Raw genomic sequence first — 13,680 nt, 5'->3', positions numbered from 1 at the left:
ATTATTGTTGGCTATAGGTACAATACCATATGGCAAATCTCTAGAGTTTATTCGTCTTGGTTAACTGAAACTTTATGATCATTGATATAGTAACTCTCCATTCTCCTCTCTTTCCAATTCCTGGTAACCACCATTCCAACCTCTGATTCTATGCATTTAACTATTTTAGGTACCTCCTATAAGTGGATTTGTCTTTCTGTGATTGGTCGAGTTCACTTAGTATGATGTCCTTCAAGGGTCACCCATATTGTTATTCCTGGCATATATTTAAAAAGTGGAAAAAAAAAAACCCCACACACTAAAATGTGAAAAATCTCTACCTTAAAGAAAGGAAATTCAAAAGATAAGAACACATGCAAGAGGGTGCAAATTTGAATCCCCGTTTGCTTGTGTATTAAAAAAAAAAATCTGAAAATGAAGAATTTCAGGGCAGACAGACTCATAGGTCAGGACTGAGAAATTTGCGAAACTGGAGCTGTCTGGGAGAAAATAGCTCTAAATCCACACTTTAGAACTCTGCGTTGTTTTGGGGGAAAATAAGAGTCACCAACGTTCTCACTTAGCGACAAGTTTAATTCGTACTCATGGACATGCGCCAGGATCAGGTGTGAAAGTTGTGAAATCTAGGTCCAAAAATTCTGAAGAGGATGCTGCTAGTATCCTCCCCTGGCGGCTAGCTGCCTTCTAACTTCAAGCTGTGGCTCAATGCTTGGATTTCTCTGCTCCTGGACATTAGTGTCTGCGAAGCAGAAATGCAATAACTTTCGAACAATCCCTTGCTTTGCTTGGGAAGTCTCGCACTTGGCCACCAGACATCACCGAACTCAGCGCTTGTCTCCTGCAGCACTTCCGTGGCTCGCTGAACGGCTGCCACTGGCGCCCCCAAGCGCCAGCGCGTCCCAGTCGTTCCCGGAGCCGCCTTCGATCTTCGGCCGAAGGGAATTGGACCTGGAGAGACCCGGGGGCTGACAGGAATGGCTTCTCTTGTAATTCCCAGGGGCTAGAAGGCAGGAAGCCAAGGAAGACAGGATCTCAAAGGCTCCCTGCCCCCGTTCATTCCTATCTGGGATCTCCTTTTCGCAAAAAGAGCAGTTGCCTGGCATGGTAAAGATGCTCAATCGAGCTGTGAGGTTCAAACCCTTGGAGCGTACCCAGAGCATCTCCTTCTTCCCAGTCCCTCAGAGACATAGACATGTGCTACGAGTGCGGCGGGGCCCGGGGTTCCGAAGGAGGAGACTAAAAAGACCCAAATCGAACAGGCTTATCTTTTCCCTTCTTTGGCCAGCCCCTTTCCTTCCAGACCCTCTATCCGGATCATTGGCCACCACCTGGCGCACCTATGTGGCTCCAGCTTCATACACTCCCTGGGAGGCACAGTCTAAAACCAAAGGTGAGAGCACAAAGAACACAATACTAATGAACAGATGCGCAGATGCTCACTTCTCTAAAGCTTCCATAGGGCTTTTCCAGCTCTCCTCGCGAAGTCAGGGGCTGAAGATGGGTGGGAAGATCTAAGGAAGGGTGGCGGCGATCACATGGTGGCAGCTTGCCCCACTCCGTTTCCACCTTTGCCCTCTGCCTATTTCCAAAGACCTCTCCAAACCCCTGGAGTTGTTGTCAGGAATTAGGAGCCCCTATGTTCCATTCACCTCATGGAAAAGCTAGATCCCCCTTTTCCAGTAGTTGTGGGTGGAGACAGAGCGGGAGGATGAGGAGGAGGAAAAGCTGGAGTGAAAGCCGCAGAAGGAGAAGCAGCACGCAGAGAGGAGGGGGGCGGAAGCGGTGGGGAGTGAGAGAAAAGTTTTCACTCTTTGTCACTCTTGAATTGAGGGCGGAGGTAAAAAAAAAAAAAAAAAAGCCTCACTGTGGGAAGCTATAAAAAGCAAAGAGGACGGGAGAGAGAGCAGAGAGACAGAAAGCGGGAGCCCGCGGCGAGGGTAGCGCAAGTCCGCTCCCTAGGCATCGCTGCGCTGGCAGCTGTTCGCTGTCTCTTGTGAGTCAGGGGACAACGCTTCGGGGCAACTGTGAGTGCGCGTGTGGAGGACCTCGGTTCTCTTCAGATCTTGAGGATTCGGTCCGGGGACGTCTCCTGATCCCCTACAAAAGCGCCTGCTAACTTTGAAAAGGAGCATTGTGTCCTGCAAAATTTAACACATAAAGGATAGGAAAAGAGAGGAGAGAAAAGCAACTGAGTTGAAGGAGAAAGAGCTGGTGCAGGCCTCCCGATCAATTAAGAGGAGAATTAAACCGCCGAGATCCCGGCGGGACCAAGGAGGTGCGGGGCAAGAAGCAACGGAAGCGGTGCGATCCACAGGGCTGGGTTTTCTTGCACCTTGGGTCACGCCTCCTTGGCGAGAAAGCGCCTCGCCTTTGATTGCTTCCAGTTATTGCAGAACTTCCTGCCCTGGTGGAGAAGCGGGTCTCGCTTGGGTTCCGCTAATTTCTGTCCTGAGGCGTGAGACTGAGTTCATAGGGTCCTGGGTCCCCGAACCAGGAAGGGTTGAGGGAACACAATCTGCAAGCCCCCGCGCCCCGAGTGAGGGGCCCCGTGTTGGGGTCCTCCCTCCCTTTGCATTCCCACCCCTCCGGGCTTTGCGTCTTCCTGGGGACCCCCTCGCCGGGAGATGGCCGCGTTGATGCGGTGCAAGGATTCGTCCTGCTGCCTGCTCCTACTGGCCGCGGTGCTGATGGTGGAGAGCTCACAGATCGGCAGTTCGCGGGCCAAACTCAACTCCATCAAGTCCTCTCTGGGCGGGGAGACGCCTGCTCAGGCCGCCAATCGATCTGCGGGCATATACCAAGGACTGGCATTCGGCGGCAGTAAGAAGGGCAAAAACCTGGGGCAGGTAGGAAAACCCCCAAACACATTCTTCAGACAGAAGAGGCAGGGGCCACCTCTCCTGGGCTAGCAGTTTGCCGTTGCATCCCGCAACATTCGGAGCGTGGCCCCAGATATAGAGAACAGGCTGCTGGGGAGGGATTCCCCTAACAGGGTCTGCGTGGGCGGGGGGTGTCTGGGTGGCTGCTGGTCCTGCACTGCACGGAGTGAACGGGTTAGGATTCTGTCTCACCTTTGCTCTGGGGCGTGGGCACGTATCAAGATCTAGTGCTTTCCTGTGGAGAAAGTGGTCAGGATAGTCCTTCCATTTAACACTGTGATGCAACCGATGAAGATGTTAATAGCATTTAACCTATAGCACCTAATAACGTGCCAGGCACAGTTCTAAGCGTTTTACATATTCACTCATCTAATCTTCACAACTCTGTGAGCTAGATGCTGTTGCTTTCCCATTCTGCTAATGAAGTAAATGAGGCACGGATTGATTAACGATTTGCCCAAGGCACACAGCTAATATAAGTGGCAGAGCGGGATTTCAGTCTAGACATTGAGATACTGGGCGTTTAACCGTTATATTTTACAATCCGGAGGGGACATTACTCCTTTTCAGGATCTCCTTCCCTCCCAACCACTTTCTCTCTTCAAAGAAGTAAGGTCACAGACAAAACAACTCCAGTAGACGCGCATTTCTCACGCAGAATTGTACATAAATCACCCGGAAGGAAGCAAAATGATGAGATGACAATGACAGCGTCGTAGGCGCCAGCGATACAGCAGGACACTGAAGGCGTTTTTGAGAGAGGGAACTTTCCGCAGGCGCCTCTGTCTCTGTCACACAGACAGATAGATTGAAAGCCACTTGCAAACAGTTATACAAATACACACGCACAGAGACGAGCGCGCACACTCGGTACCAGCTGTGGCTGGCGCGCTGTGGCCAGGAGAGGGGGCTCTGTGGGCACTGGGAATCATGACAGCTCCCCCTTCCGCTCCTTTTGTGGGAAGCCAAAACTGAGAAAGCCATTTTGCCAATGGCACACGCACCTCGCACAGCACAAGTGTCAACCCCTGGCGGCGGCCCACGCCCCAGAGATACGAGTTTCCTTGAAGCCGACTGATGCTGCTGTTTTGCGCGCTCTCTGTGTCCTCCGCCGCCCCTGTCCACAGCGCAGCCAGCCGGGTGAAGTTTGGTTGAGAGGGCCAAGCCATTCTGGGATGAACAGAGAGACAAGACCCGGGCTTGGCCCCCTACTGCCCTCTCACGGGGACAATTTTGCAGTTTTGCTAGTTTTGCAGTTCCAGAACTATTCCCAGAGCTTTGAAATGTGAACCATTTCAGCTCTCCTTTCAAGGGATTACAAAATCAGTAATCAGATTTTTTTTTTAAGGTCTCAGGAAAAATAAGAAAGTACATATACGTTCAGGCAAACATAACCGTTGCACATCCTTACACACGTGCACATGCCTACGCGCTTATGTGACCACTTCCATTCGCTTTTTCTCTCCTGGGAGACACCCCAGGATTTTCAATAGCAATGATCCTAACAGTTTCTTAGAAGTCTGTCATGAAATGGAACAGGGATTAGAAAGAATGGGTGCTCTCAATCCAAATCATGACTCCTCTAATGCTACTGACTTCAAATTTCATGTTCCCAGTTGAAAAAAGCTTAATGTGTAGTTCCCCCAAGGACACAGGGAAGGACTCAATAGTCCTGAGGTTCCTTTCCATTCTAATCTATGTATTTTCTGGGAATTTTTGTAAAGCGCTTTTTGTTTCTGTCCCACTATTGGGCCCACACACCTGATGTTCCTCTGTCAGAAAATCAGTTACATGCGTCTTTTCATTAGCCTTAGCGTTACACAGGGGAGACTGAGGGATGCATCCCAGAACCTAGCTTCTTTTTTATGTTTTAATACTGTATCTGTATGTAAATCAGTATAAAATATGTTTTTATGGTGCTACCTCTCCAAATAGCTACTTAATTATGCTTCTTAAAGAGTTTGGAAGTCTACTTACATCACCTTAAATTGAGAATTTATTTATTTATTTCACAAATGAGTTTAATTTCTTATATGCCTTTCATAACATAGCAGTTCTATGGAATATATTTTATTATATTTACTTAACTGGAATCCTAGATTGTTAAAATTTGACATTAGGCTTGTGAAAAAAATGTTAACATATTCAAGATAAAGGTAAAACAAAATAAAATACTGAGTTGAATAGCAGGAGGCTGGCTGGCAAATGTGAAAATTTCATTTAGTGTATTCTTTAATGAATGATCTAAAGTATGTACTATTATGAAGAAACAAATAGTAAAATATTTTCTCTCTGAAGTAAAAAGAATAATTGTTTGGATACTTATGAGTCTCAATCTTTTTTATTCTATAGTTATGTGGTCCCCAACATTCTTAGTATTATTATTTTCAGAAACGAAATGGAAATTAGAAAGGCTATTACGGTGAAGATGTTATTTCCTTTTGTAGAGAAAAACTCAAGAATAGAAATGTAGCTGAGCTGAATTTTTAGGCATCACAATAGTAAAATATGATTGAAAATATTGGAATTAATGTGTCAACTAATCAAATTAGCTAATCATATAGTATCATCCTAAGACCTAATAAGTTTGATTTCCCCCAATTCCCTTTATACTTGAAAGACGATGTTGAAATATATTCCTTTCAGGGATACAGGAGGAAGAAGCTCTAGGATGCAGCTTCAAGTAGGCAGATTGGAAACTTAGTCCTTGGTGTTCTTTCTCTTAAATGGATGTTGAAAATAGCCTACTTTAATTTTTCAGGATAGAGAATTAAATATTCCCACTGCAGAAGAAATTCTTGAATAAATTTGCATCAATGTTTTAATTTGCCTTTTCATTTGCAGCTATGGCTAATAAGTACTGCATGTATGTACAGTATATGTATACAGGCTAAATTAAGTTTCAGACTGTTACTAATATATTTACATAATATATAAATATTTATGCATTTTAATATATATGTCAATTTCTAAGGAGACTGTTTCAGATGTTCTAAATTAAAAGTAATTTCAAACAAAATCTTCAATATCATGTGAATAAATATATTTTGATGAAGTATGCCATTTCTCGATACTATCCCTAAAGTTTGAGGTGTTGACTTTTATGGACCACCTTCAAAACAAGTTTTAAAAATCCAAACTACTAAAAAAATCAAGATTTGCAATTCACATATTTTTCTGTGTGAATGAAAAACCTTTGGATTTGTGTTTGTAATTGCTTATTTTATTCTTCTCGTTTTGTCTTTTTGAGACGGGCAGATGAATTTAATTTGAATGCAATGCAGTAGCATTTTGCAATTCTTTTAAAAGTGACTACAATAGTGATATTTATAGTTATATTTTAAATGTAGATAAACTTTCTGGCATGTATTTCTAAAAAGAAGCTATGGTTTAACATAAATTCAGATTCTATGATTTTCTGATATGACTTGGACACTTCAAGGATAGTGGTTTGGATGAAGTTATGTTGTGAGAAAAGAATTCTTGAAATTCATTGAAAGAGAAGCTTGAACGAGTTGACTAAAGAGCACTAATATTTGTAGATTGCATTTTCTTTAATGAAAGTATGCTGTATCTGTATGCACAAACATTCATGAAAGTGCTCACTGAAATAAACTATATACTCTATTTTCGGTAAGTGATCTCTTCACTTTCTGAAATTATCCATGATTTTTTTTCTAACCTCCGCCCAACTTTCTCCTGCTTAGGAGTAAATAATCTGATAGCCTCTCTGGACATTGACTAACACTAAACATAATCGGGAAAGCTAATCACTTTTACGATTAAATTTTAAGAAATAAAGGAATTTGAAATAATCTACATTAACGTTCCTTTCCTCTCACCATGAATTATAGAAAATTGATAGTTGATGCAAGTGGAAAGTTAGCTCGTGAATAGCAAGAAAAGTATTTTAATGATAATCTAATATGAACATCCATCATTTTATTTTTGTGTTAGACTAGAGAGCACAAGAGGACAAAGTTGCTCAAACTTACTCCAGCTGTGACTCTGACCCTGTCATAATCTTCTTGAATATTCTTCTCCAATACAAACTTTTGCACCCTCGTCTCCTTTCCAAGATATTTTGAAACTTATAATTTTAAGATTAGGTAAGGCAATGTCATAGAACTATAGCTAGTATATTCTGATCTGGGAAAATATTGGCTCTTCTTCATTTCCTTATAAAATTGCTTTAAATGTACATTAAAATAATGGGTTACGTTTTAGAAGAAAGTTATAATAGTTAACATATTTACCATTTTAGACTCAGTCGCTAATGGCTGTTTATTCTTTAGTATTGAATTAACAGCAAAATCAATTACAATCTTATTTCTGCCTGTGACTTTCTGACAGCCTGTTGGAGTTGTTCTACTTCCTTATGCCTCTAGTCACTTGTGCTCATTTATAACAAGGAGATAAACCTGTTTTTAGTTATGTATCTGATTGTTCAAAAGGTTTATGTGATATTTGTGTCTGCCTGAGCCCCTTACTACGTCCTTTTTTTAACAATCCAAAAGCATAAACCAAAAGGAAGTAAGGCTAATCATAATTGATAGACATATTGCATTATGTAGCATCGCTTTAAGATTACACAGAAAGATTTAATACAGAATGCATAAGAAAAATTTAGTATTACTATCTAAGGTAAGCAAAGGTCAATTTTCTCTTCCTCCTCTGCTACTCTTGACAGGAACTAGAGCAGAATAACATATTTTTCTCTAATTGTTGTGTTAGGACAAACATAAAGCATTCTTTCAAAGAAGTCAGTCGATATAACATTTGGTAGATTCTTTTCTTTGTAATGGCAAATTGAATCAAAGAAAACTTTAAGGCAGAAAGATTTCAATATCCTGTTTAATTTTTTTTAACAGAAGTAATTAGTTTATGTATCACTAACAACAGAATTGCTACTCTAACATGTATTCCACAACCCCTGAATCTGTACAACAGATTATATTTTGGGAACCTTAATAATAGTTTAGATTTTTCTATGTGCTTTAAATATAAATTCAGAAATAGAATCAGCAAAAATACAAAAGTAGTAAATTTTTAAAAAATATTACTTATCTTTTTCCACAGAGTCAAAAGGGACAAATGGACATCAGATATCCTTTTAAATACTTCGCAGTATCTAATTTAAAACAAAACAATCTAGAGCAAAAAAGAACAAATCTACAATTTTAAAAAATCAATAAGCAAATAAGTACATTAAATGACAAAACAAATAAAAATATCACAATTAGGGAAAATGACTTCTCAAAGTGGTAGATCTGTCCAAACCTTTCCCAAGAGACATTAGATCTTCATGTTATACTTTATCATCTGGAATAGGATCGTTCTTTCTTCAGGGAAATAGAAGAAGTGAGTGATCTTTGGGTATATTATTTCCTTAAACTAGCTTGCAAGAACTTACGGCACACAATAAGTTATAATAAGGGGTACCATTAATTGATTATTCACTCTGTGCCAGGCATGAAACTAAATCCTCAATTGCATTAACTCTTTTGATCCTCTAGGCAGCCTTTTGAAGCAAATCCTAGTATCATCCTTATTTTTATAAATGATGAAACGTTTAATAAATAATAAAGATATTCCTGAGACATAGAGAGGTTATACAATGTGTACAAGTCACACTGCTGTAAATGGAGAAAGCTAAAGTTCAAACCTAAGCAATCTAATATTAGAACCCATATATTAAACCACCTGCTTATGCCGCTACAATATGCTGTTTATTCTGAGTTTAGGAGAGAACATGAACCCTTACTCTTCTCTCTCTATACTTGAGTGACATGGGTATAACTCCAATTTCATTAAAAGTCACAACAAAATCCAAACTCCCTGTTGCTCCCAGCTGCTACTCTGAGAAGTCTAAAGTATGTTAGTACTTCATGGATACTAAGGCAGGCACCATAGCAATACATTATTTTCATCTCTGCCTCTACTTGTCCCCCTGCCCTCCCACATACCCCTACCTTTCCTCTACTCTTTCCCATTAAAGTATAAATTATAGTGTCACCCCAAGTAGAAGGTAGATTCTGTTGCATAAAGCTTATTCTCTCTTCTTTCTTCACACCCAGCAACAAACTCCCCTGTCCTCATCTTCCTGAATCTGAATGTCTCTATGTGACAGAGAAGCACAGGCTTTCCCAACGGTTTCTCTGCAATGGCTGTGTTTGTTTGGCTGACATGTCTTACATCCTGATCAGACTGGGGATGTTCTCTAAATTTAGAGTCTTATATTGCTTTTGCTTTTTCCTTACCTTTGACCCCTTCTAGCTGCCGTTCAGATAATCAGATGATCTGTATCAGCATCACAGCACTACAATTTCAAACAGGTTTTAAATTCCACTCACCACTGATTAGCTTAACGGGTTTGGAAAAGTCACTTAATCTCTCTAGTCTTTCCTTTTTTTTAGTATACCCATAAAATAGGGATAACAATAACAACAACAACCATAAGAGTAATAATGCTTAACTTACTGGGCAATGGGGAGAATCACATGAGATAATATATATGAAAAAAACTTTGAAGAATAAGAAAGTGCACTTAGTTATTCTGCTGATGTCATTATTACCACTGCCATTACAGAAATAAGTAAAGTCAAATGCTCATGCACCAAATAAGAAGTGACCTCTTAATCTTCCCCTCCAAGTTGGGCAGGGGTGACTAAACTAATGCATATGATATACAAGAAGGAAATAAATGAACTCAATTACTCTGAGACTAAGAATTATAAAGCAAAACAAGACAAAATAAACATACACATATACCTGATGTCACATTTCTACTATTTAATGTTTACATTAAGAGAGAGGATAAGTCAATGTTGTAGAAAATAAGCAAGCTGACAAATAAGTAATTAGTGGAATTGTGGAAACAGCATGGAAACAATGGTAACTCAGATGTTAAAAATACAATCATGGCTGGGCGCGGTGGCTCACGCCTATAATCCCAGCACTTTGGGAGGCAGAGGAGGGCGGATCACGAGGTCAGGAGATCGAGACCATCCTGGATAACACGGTGAAACCCCGTCTCTACTAAAAAATACAAAAAATTAGCCAGGCGTGGTGGCGGGCGCCTGTAGTCCCAGCTACTCGGGAGGCTGAGGCAGGAGAATGGCGTGAACTCGGGAGGCGAAGCTTGCAGTGAGCCGAGATCACGCCGCTGTACTCTAGCCTGGGCGACAGAGCGAGACTCCGTCTCAAAAAAAATAACAAAAAAATACAATCATAATAGATGGAGGTCATAAGCAAGACAATATTAGTTGTTTAACCACAAGAACCAAAATAATTGAACAGCATATTAGTCTGCTTCTAAAAGTATTAATTTGATATTTTCCAGAGTGAGATAGCCCCTGCACAGACAAGATTCTTGACACTTTCTACATAGTGTATTGGCCAAGACAGCTTGCTAGGATTTTGGAAGGCTGACAACCTTTGTTGAATGTCAGCTGTCTCTTCCAGGAGGACTCAGAAACTGGGAATTCATTGTTTCCATATCATTTTCTTTCTTTTTTTTTTTCATTTTGAGATTTTTGGTGATTTATGTAAATTGAAATATTTTATTAATGTTAAATCAAGAGTGAAACACATTTCATGGAAGCATGTGATAAATTTCATTTAACATATTGGAAACAAACTGCCAGTAAATGTTTCTGTCTGGTAATGGACTAAAAAATCTTCATCCAAATGAGAGGCAGAGGGAAGATTATCATTTAATATCACCTGAAATTACAATCACATTCAAATAATGGTTTTCACATTCTATTTCCTCTCAACCCTTTGAAATTTGGAGCAACAGGTATTGTGTTAGTCTTCTGAAATCGAGTCTTTTTTCCCCATTAACTGTGCTCTGTACTCTCAGCAGCCTATTGTCTAGTCCTTATGCCTAATTTATTTTTTGCGTGTTTACTATTATGGTATTTCTGTTTTCTTCTCTGGTTCATTCCTCTTTATTTTCTTCACTTATTTCTCTACACTTATCTAACTATAAATGTGAGCATTTCCTCCAGCTCGCTCAACAGTTCTCTTTTCTTTCTGTTCCACTTTCTCTTCTTTACTGACATTATTTTCCTTTTTGGAATCACCTGCCACATATGCAGCTATCTACTTTTAGCTTTATAAAATTTTAAGCCCCATTTCTTGCTCAACTGTTTTGGAAATCCTGCCAGAAATAACAGCAACCACAACAGAAAAATCCTTGATAACAAAAATTACACCTTGTCTGTTAACCTCATATTTTCTGGAGTCGGGCAACAAAGTCTTCATGATTTCTCATAGTTACCAAAAAAGCCTGTACATTAATTAAAGCTATAACAATCAAGTCTGATTGCTGAAAATTCATTCTGTGCTCTGGTCTGTTTCATCACTCACAGGTGCCGAAAGAACGCTATGTAGGTTCTTACCAAAACAGGTGCTTTTTTTTCTTTAACCCTACTTAATTTAATATTTGGAGTTTAAATAGACTTCCATTTTTTTCTCTGTGATGGACTTGTTAAAGAAACTCATGTCTGATTAAAATGTGCAAGTAACTATGACTTAAGCTCATAAAATGTTAATATAATATTCACAAATATTTTAAACAGTATATATTTATCTTTATATCTTGAATTACATACTAAAGGGTTTTTTTGATATTTACTTTTCATAAATAATATTTTATTAATTTTCAATGTGAAAAACTTTCTTAACATTTACTTTCAACCTGATAAGACTCTTTTAAAATGTTTGAATATTTTAATAACCAAGTAACAGGATTCTTCAAATGTGCTTAAATATTATCATTAAAGATAGAGAATTTTACAGAAAGGACCAAAAGAAACTTTATTATCTAAAAGTTTCAAGAACTTATACAACAGACTAAAGCAGGACACAGAACTGGATGACACATCGGGAATTGTCTGATTTAAGTTGCTCATTTTACACATGAGGAAATCTGATTAAGAGATGTTTCATGATCTGCCCAATATACTATAATCAATGCCTCTGACAAAGAAATTCTCACTGGAACTTGCATCCTCTGACTTCTAATATAAACATTTCAAATAATCAGAAGCAATGCTTTCTGTTAAATCTTGAATAAGAAAGCTCTGTGGAAGAATTACATTCAGTTGCCTTAAATTTATTAACTACCTGGTGGGAGATAAATTATATGTAGACACTTTTTCAGCTCTACATTTGTGTAGGTCAAAATGTATTATCAAAGTTTACAATGTCACGATGACAGCTGTGTCAATAAGTTTTAAACAAAATTAATGAAAGGAAGTGGCTTTGACTGTATTGTCATTGCTTACTTTCTCAGTCCTGATACTTTAAAGACATGGTTAGCAAGAAGCCTGGCTGGAAAGTCTGCACAGCAATGTCAGGAGCACACAAAAGAAGGGACAAAAGTGGTGGTGGGGCTGCTAAGAATGCAGGCTGCTTGTCCTTTGTCCAAGTGCCAACTAGGATAGAGGCCAATGGCTTTTAAACTTTAAATATATTTTACATTGTGATTCTGTATCCTCCCTTCTCCACTCACACTCCTGAAAAAAGTTTCAAAAATAAACTCTCTTACAGTAGGTAATGCAGTATGACTTTTAAATTTTAGTCCTTTTCTTCTCTTCTTCTCTTCTGCTGTGTGCTATTCTATCAGTCTGTTCTATCTTTAAAAAAATTTTTTAAAATGTAAATCATTATTCATTGAATCGATTTGAATACCACCGACCCATTAGACTACTGCCCTTCCCTGGCAGAGAACTTGGGGCACTGTGCTTGGAGATCAGCAGTGTTTTAGGAAGACACTGTCTCAGAATCAGCTCCAGTGAGGGGTGCTGGAAGCAGCCTGAGCTTCATGTAGAGAAATATCCATCTTCCCAGTCCTCTCCCAGTTTCCCTTCTTCAGACTCATGTGGACCTCTGACTCAGAGGGATGGACCTCTTTGCCTGGGGATATGCTTAACCTCTTCCTCTCTCTCCACTTCAGGAGTAAGTGAGCCATAACTATGAAACATTTTATACTCTGATGTTTCATACATGATTAATCTGTGTCTGTTACCCATGTTCAATCTGGGTATATGCCTTGTGCACTATCACACTTTCATTTCTAAGAACATACTGTTGAAGGTGGTTACGATTTCTGCATGGGACAGCAGGTGAGCCTGAAAGATCATCGGATATCAATTTAGAAGAAAACCTTGTTAGCCTATTTTTTAAAAATATGCACGACCTCAAATAAATTGTATAACACATTTAAGCCTTAGCTTTTTCATCAGTAAAATGGTTGTCATAATAGTAAGTCCTTTCTCCATCTCTTTGCAAAGCATAAAACACTACTTATTTGCCTCAACATCATTAGAGGATATTTTACGAAAAAGAAATTTAAGTCCATGCCACCCTGAATTTGTAAAGTGCAAATCTGAATTAAGCAGTTAGAATCAACCAGAGAATAATTTATAATTTTGGAATCATGAATTTAGTTTCTGTTTTGATGGATTACTTTTTAAAAATATGGGTGGAAAGATTGAAAGTAGAAGTTTTTTTGTTTTCTTTTTTCCTTTTCTCTATTTGTTTTGATTTTCTTGGATTTGTTTTAAAAATTAGTATCAGTAGTCATACTTTCATATTTCTGATAAGAACTTAGTCTTTTGTTCTTGCAGGCAGGCTACAAACAGCTTTCTCGCCTGCTGTTAGAATATCCTGTCTATTCAAGAAGAGCCCTATGTCTTTATTTTTTTCTGTCATGCCTGGGATGTGTTACCATTTACATATTTTCAAAACACCTTGAAAGGCTTGACAAGAGTCTCAATAATAGATATCAGTA

At 39.3% G+C, this 13,680-nt stretch overlaps 1 protein-coding gene across 1 annotated transcript in view; it reads left to right on the top strand.

Moving 5' to 3' along the window:
- The first annotated feature begins 1,902 nt into the window (after nucleotides 1-1,902).
- DKK2 (dickkopf WNT signaling pathway inhibitor 2) overlaps nucleotides 1,903-13,680 on the top strand; it is a 110,330-nt gene continuing 98,552 nt past the window's right edge. The window contains exon 1 of the mRNA XM_024246045.3: nucleotides 1,903-2,846. Coding sequence (XP_024101813.1) covers nucleotides 2,625-2,846 — 222 coding nt within the window. The 5' untranslated portion in view covers nucleotides 1,903-2,624. The remainder of the gene's footprint in view (nucleotides 2,847-13,680) is intronic.

Source organism: Pongo abelii, chromosome 3 (genome assembly GCF_028885655.2).
Source record: "Pongo abelii isolate AG06213 chromosome 3, NHGRI_mPonAbe1-v2.0_pri, whole genome shotgun sequence".
NCBI lineage: Eukaryota > Metazoa > Chordata > Mammalia > Primates > Hominidae > Pongo > Pongo abelii.
Note: the sequence above shows the minus strand (reverse complement) of the source record. Positions and strands in the feature narration are given on the sequence as shown.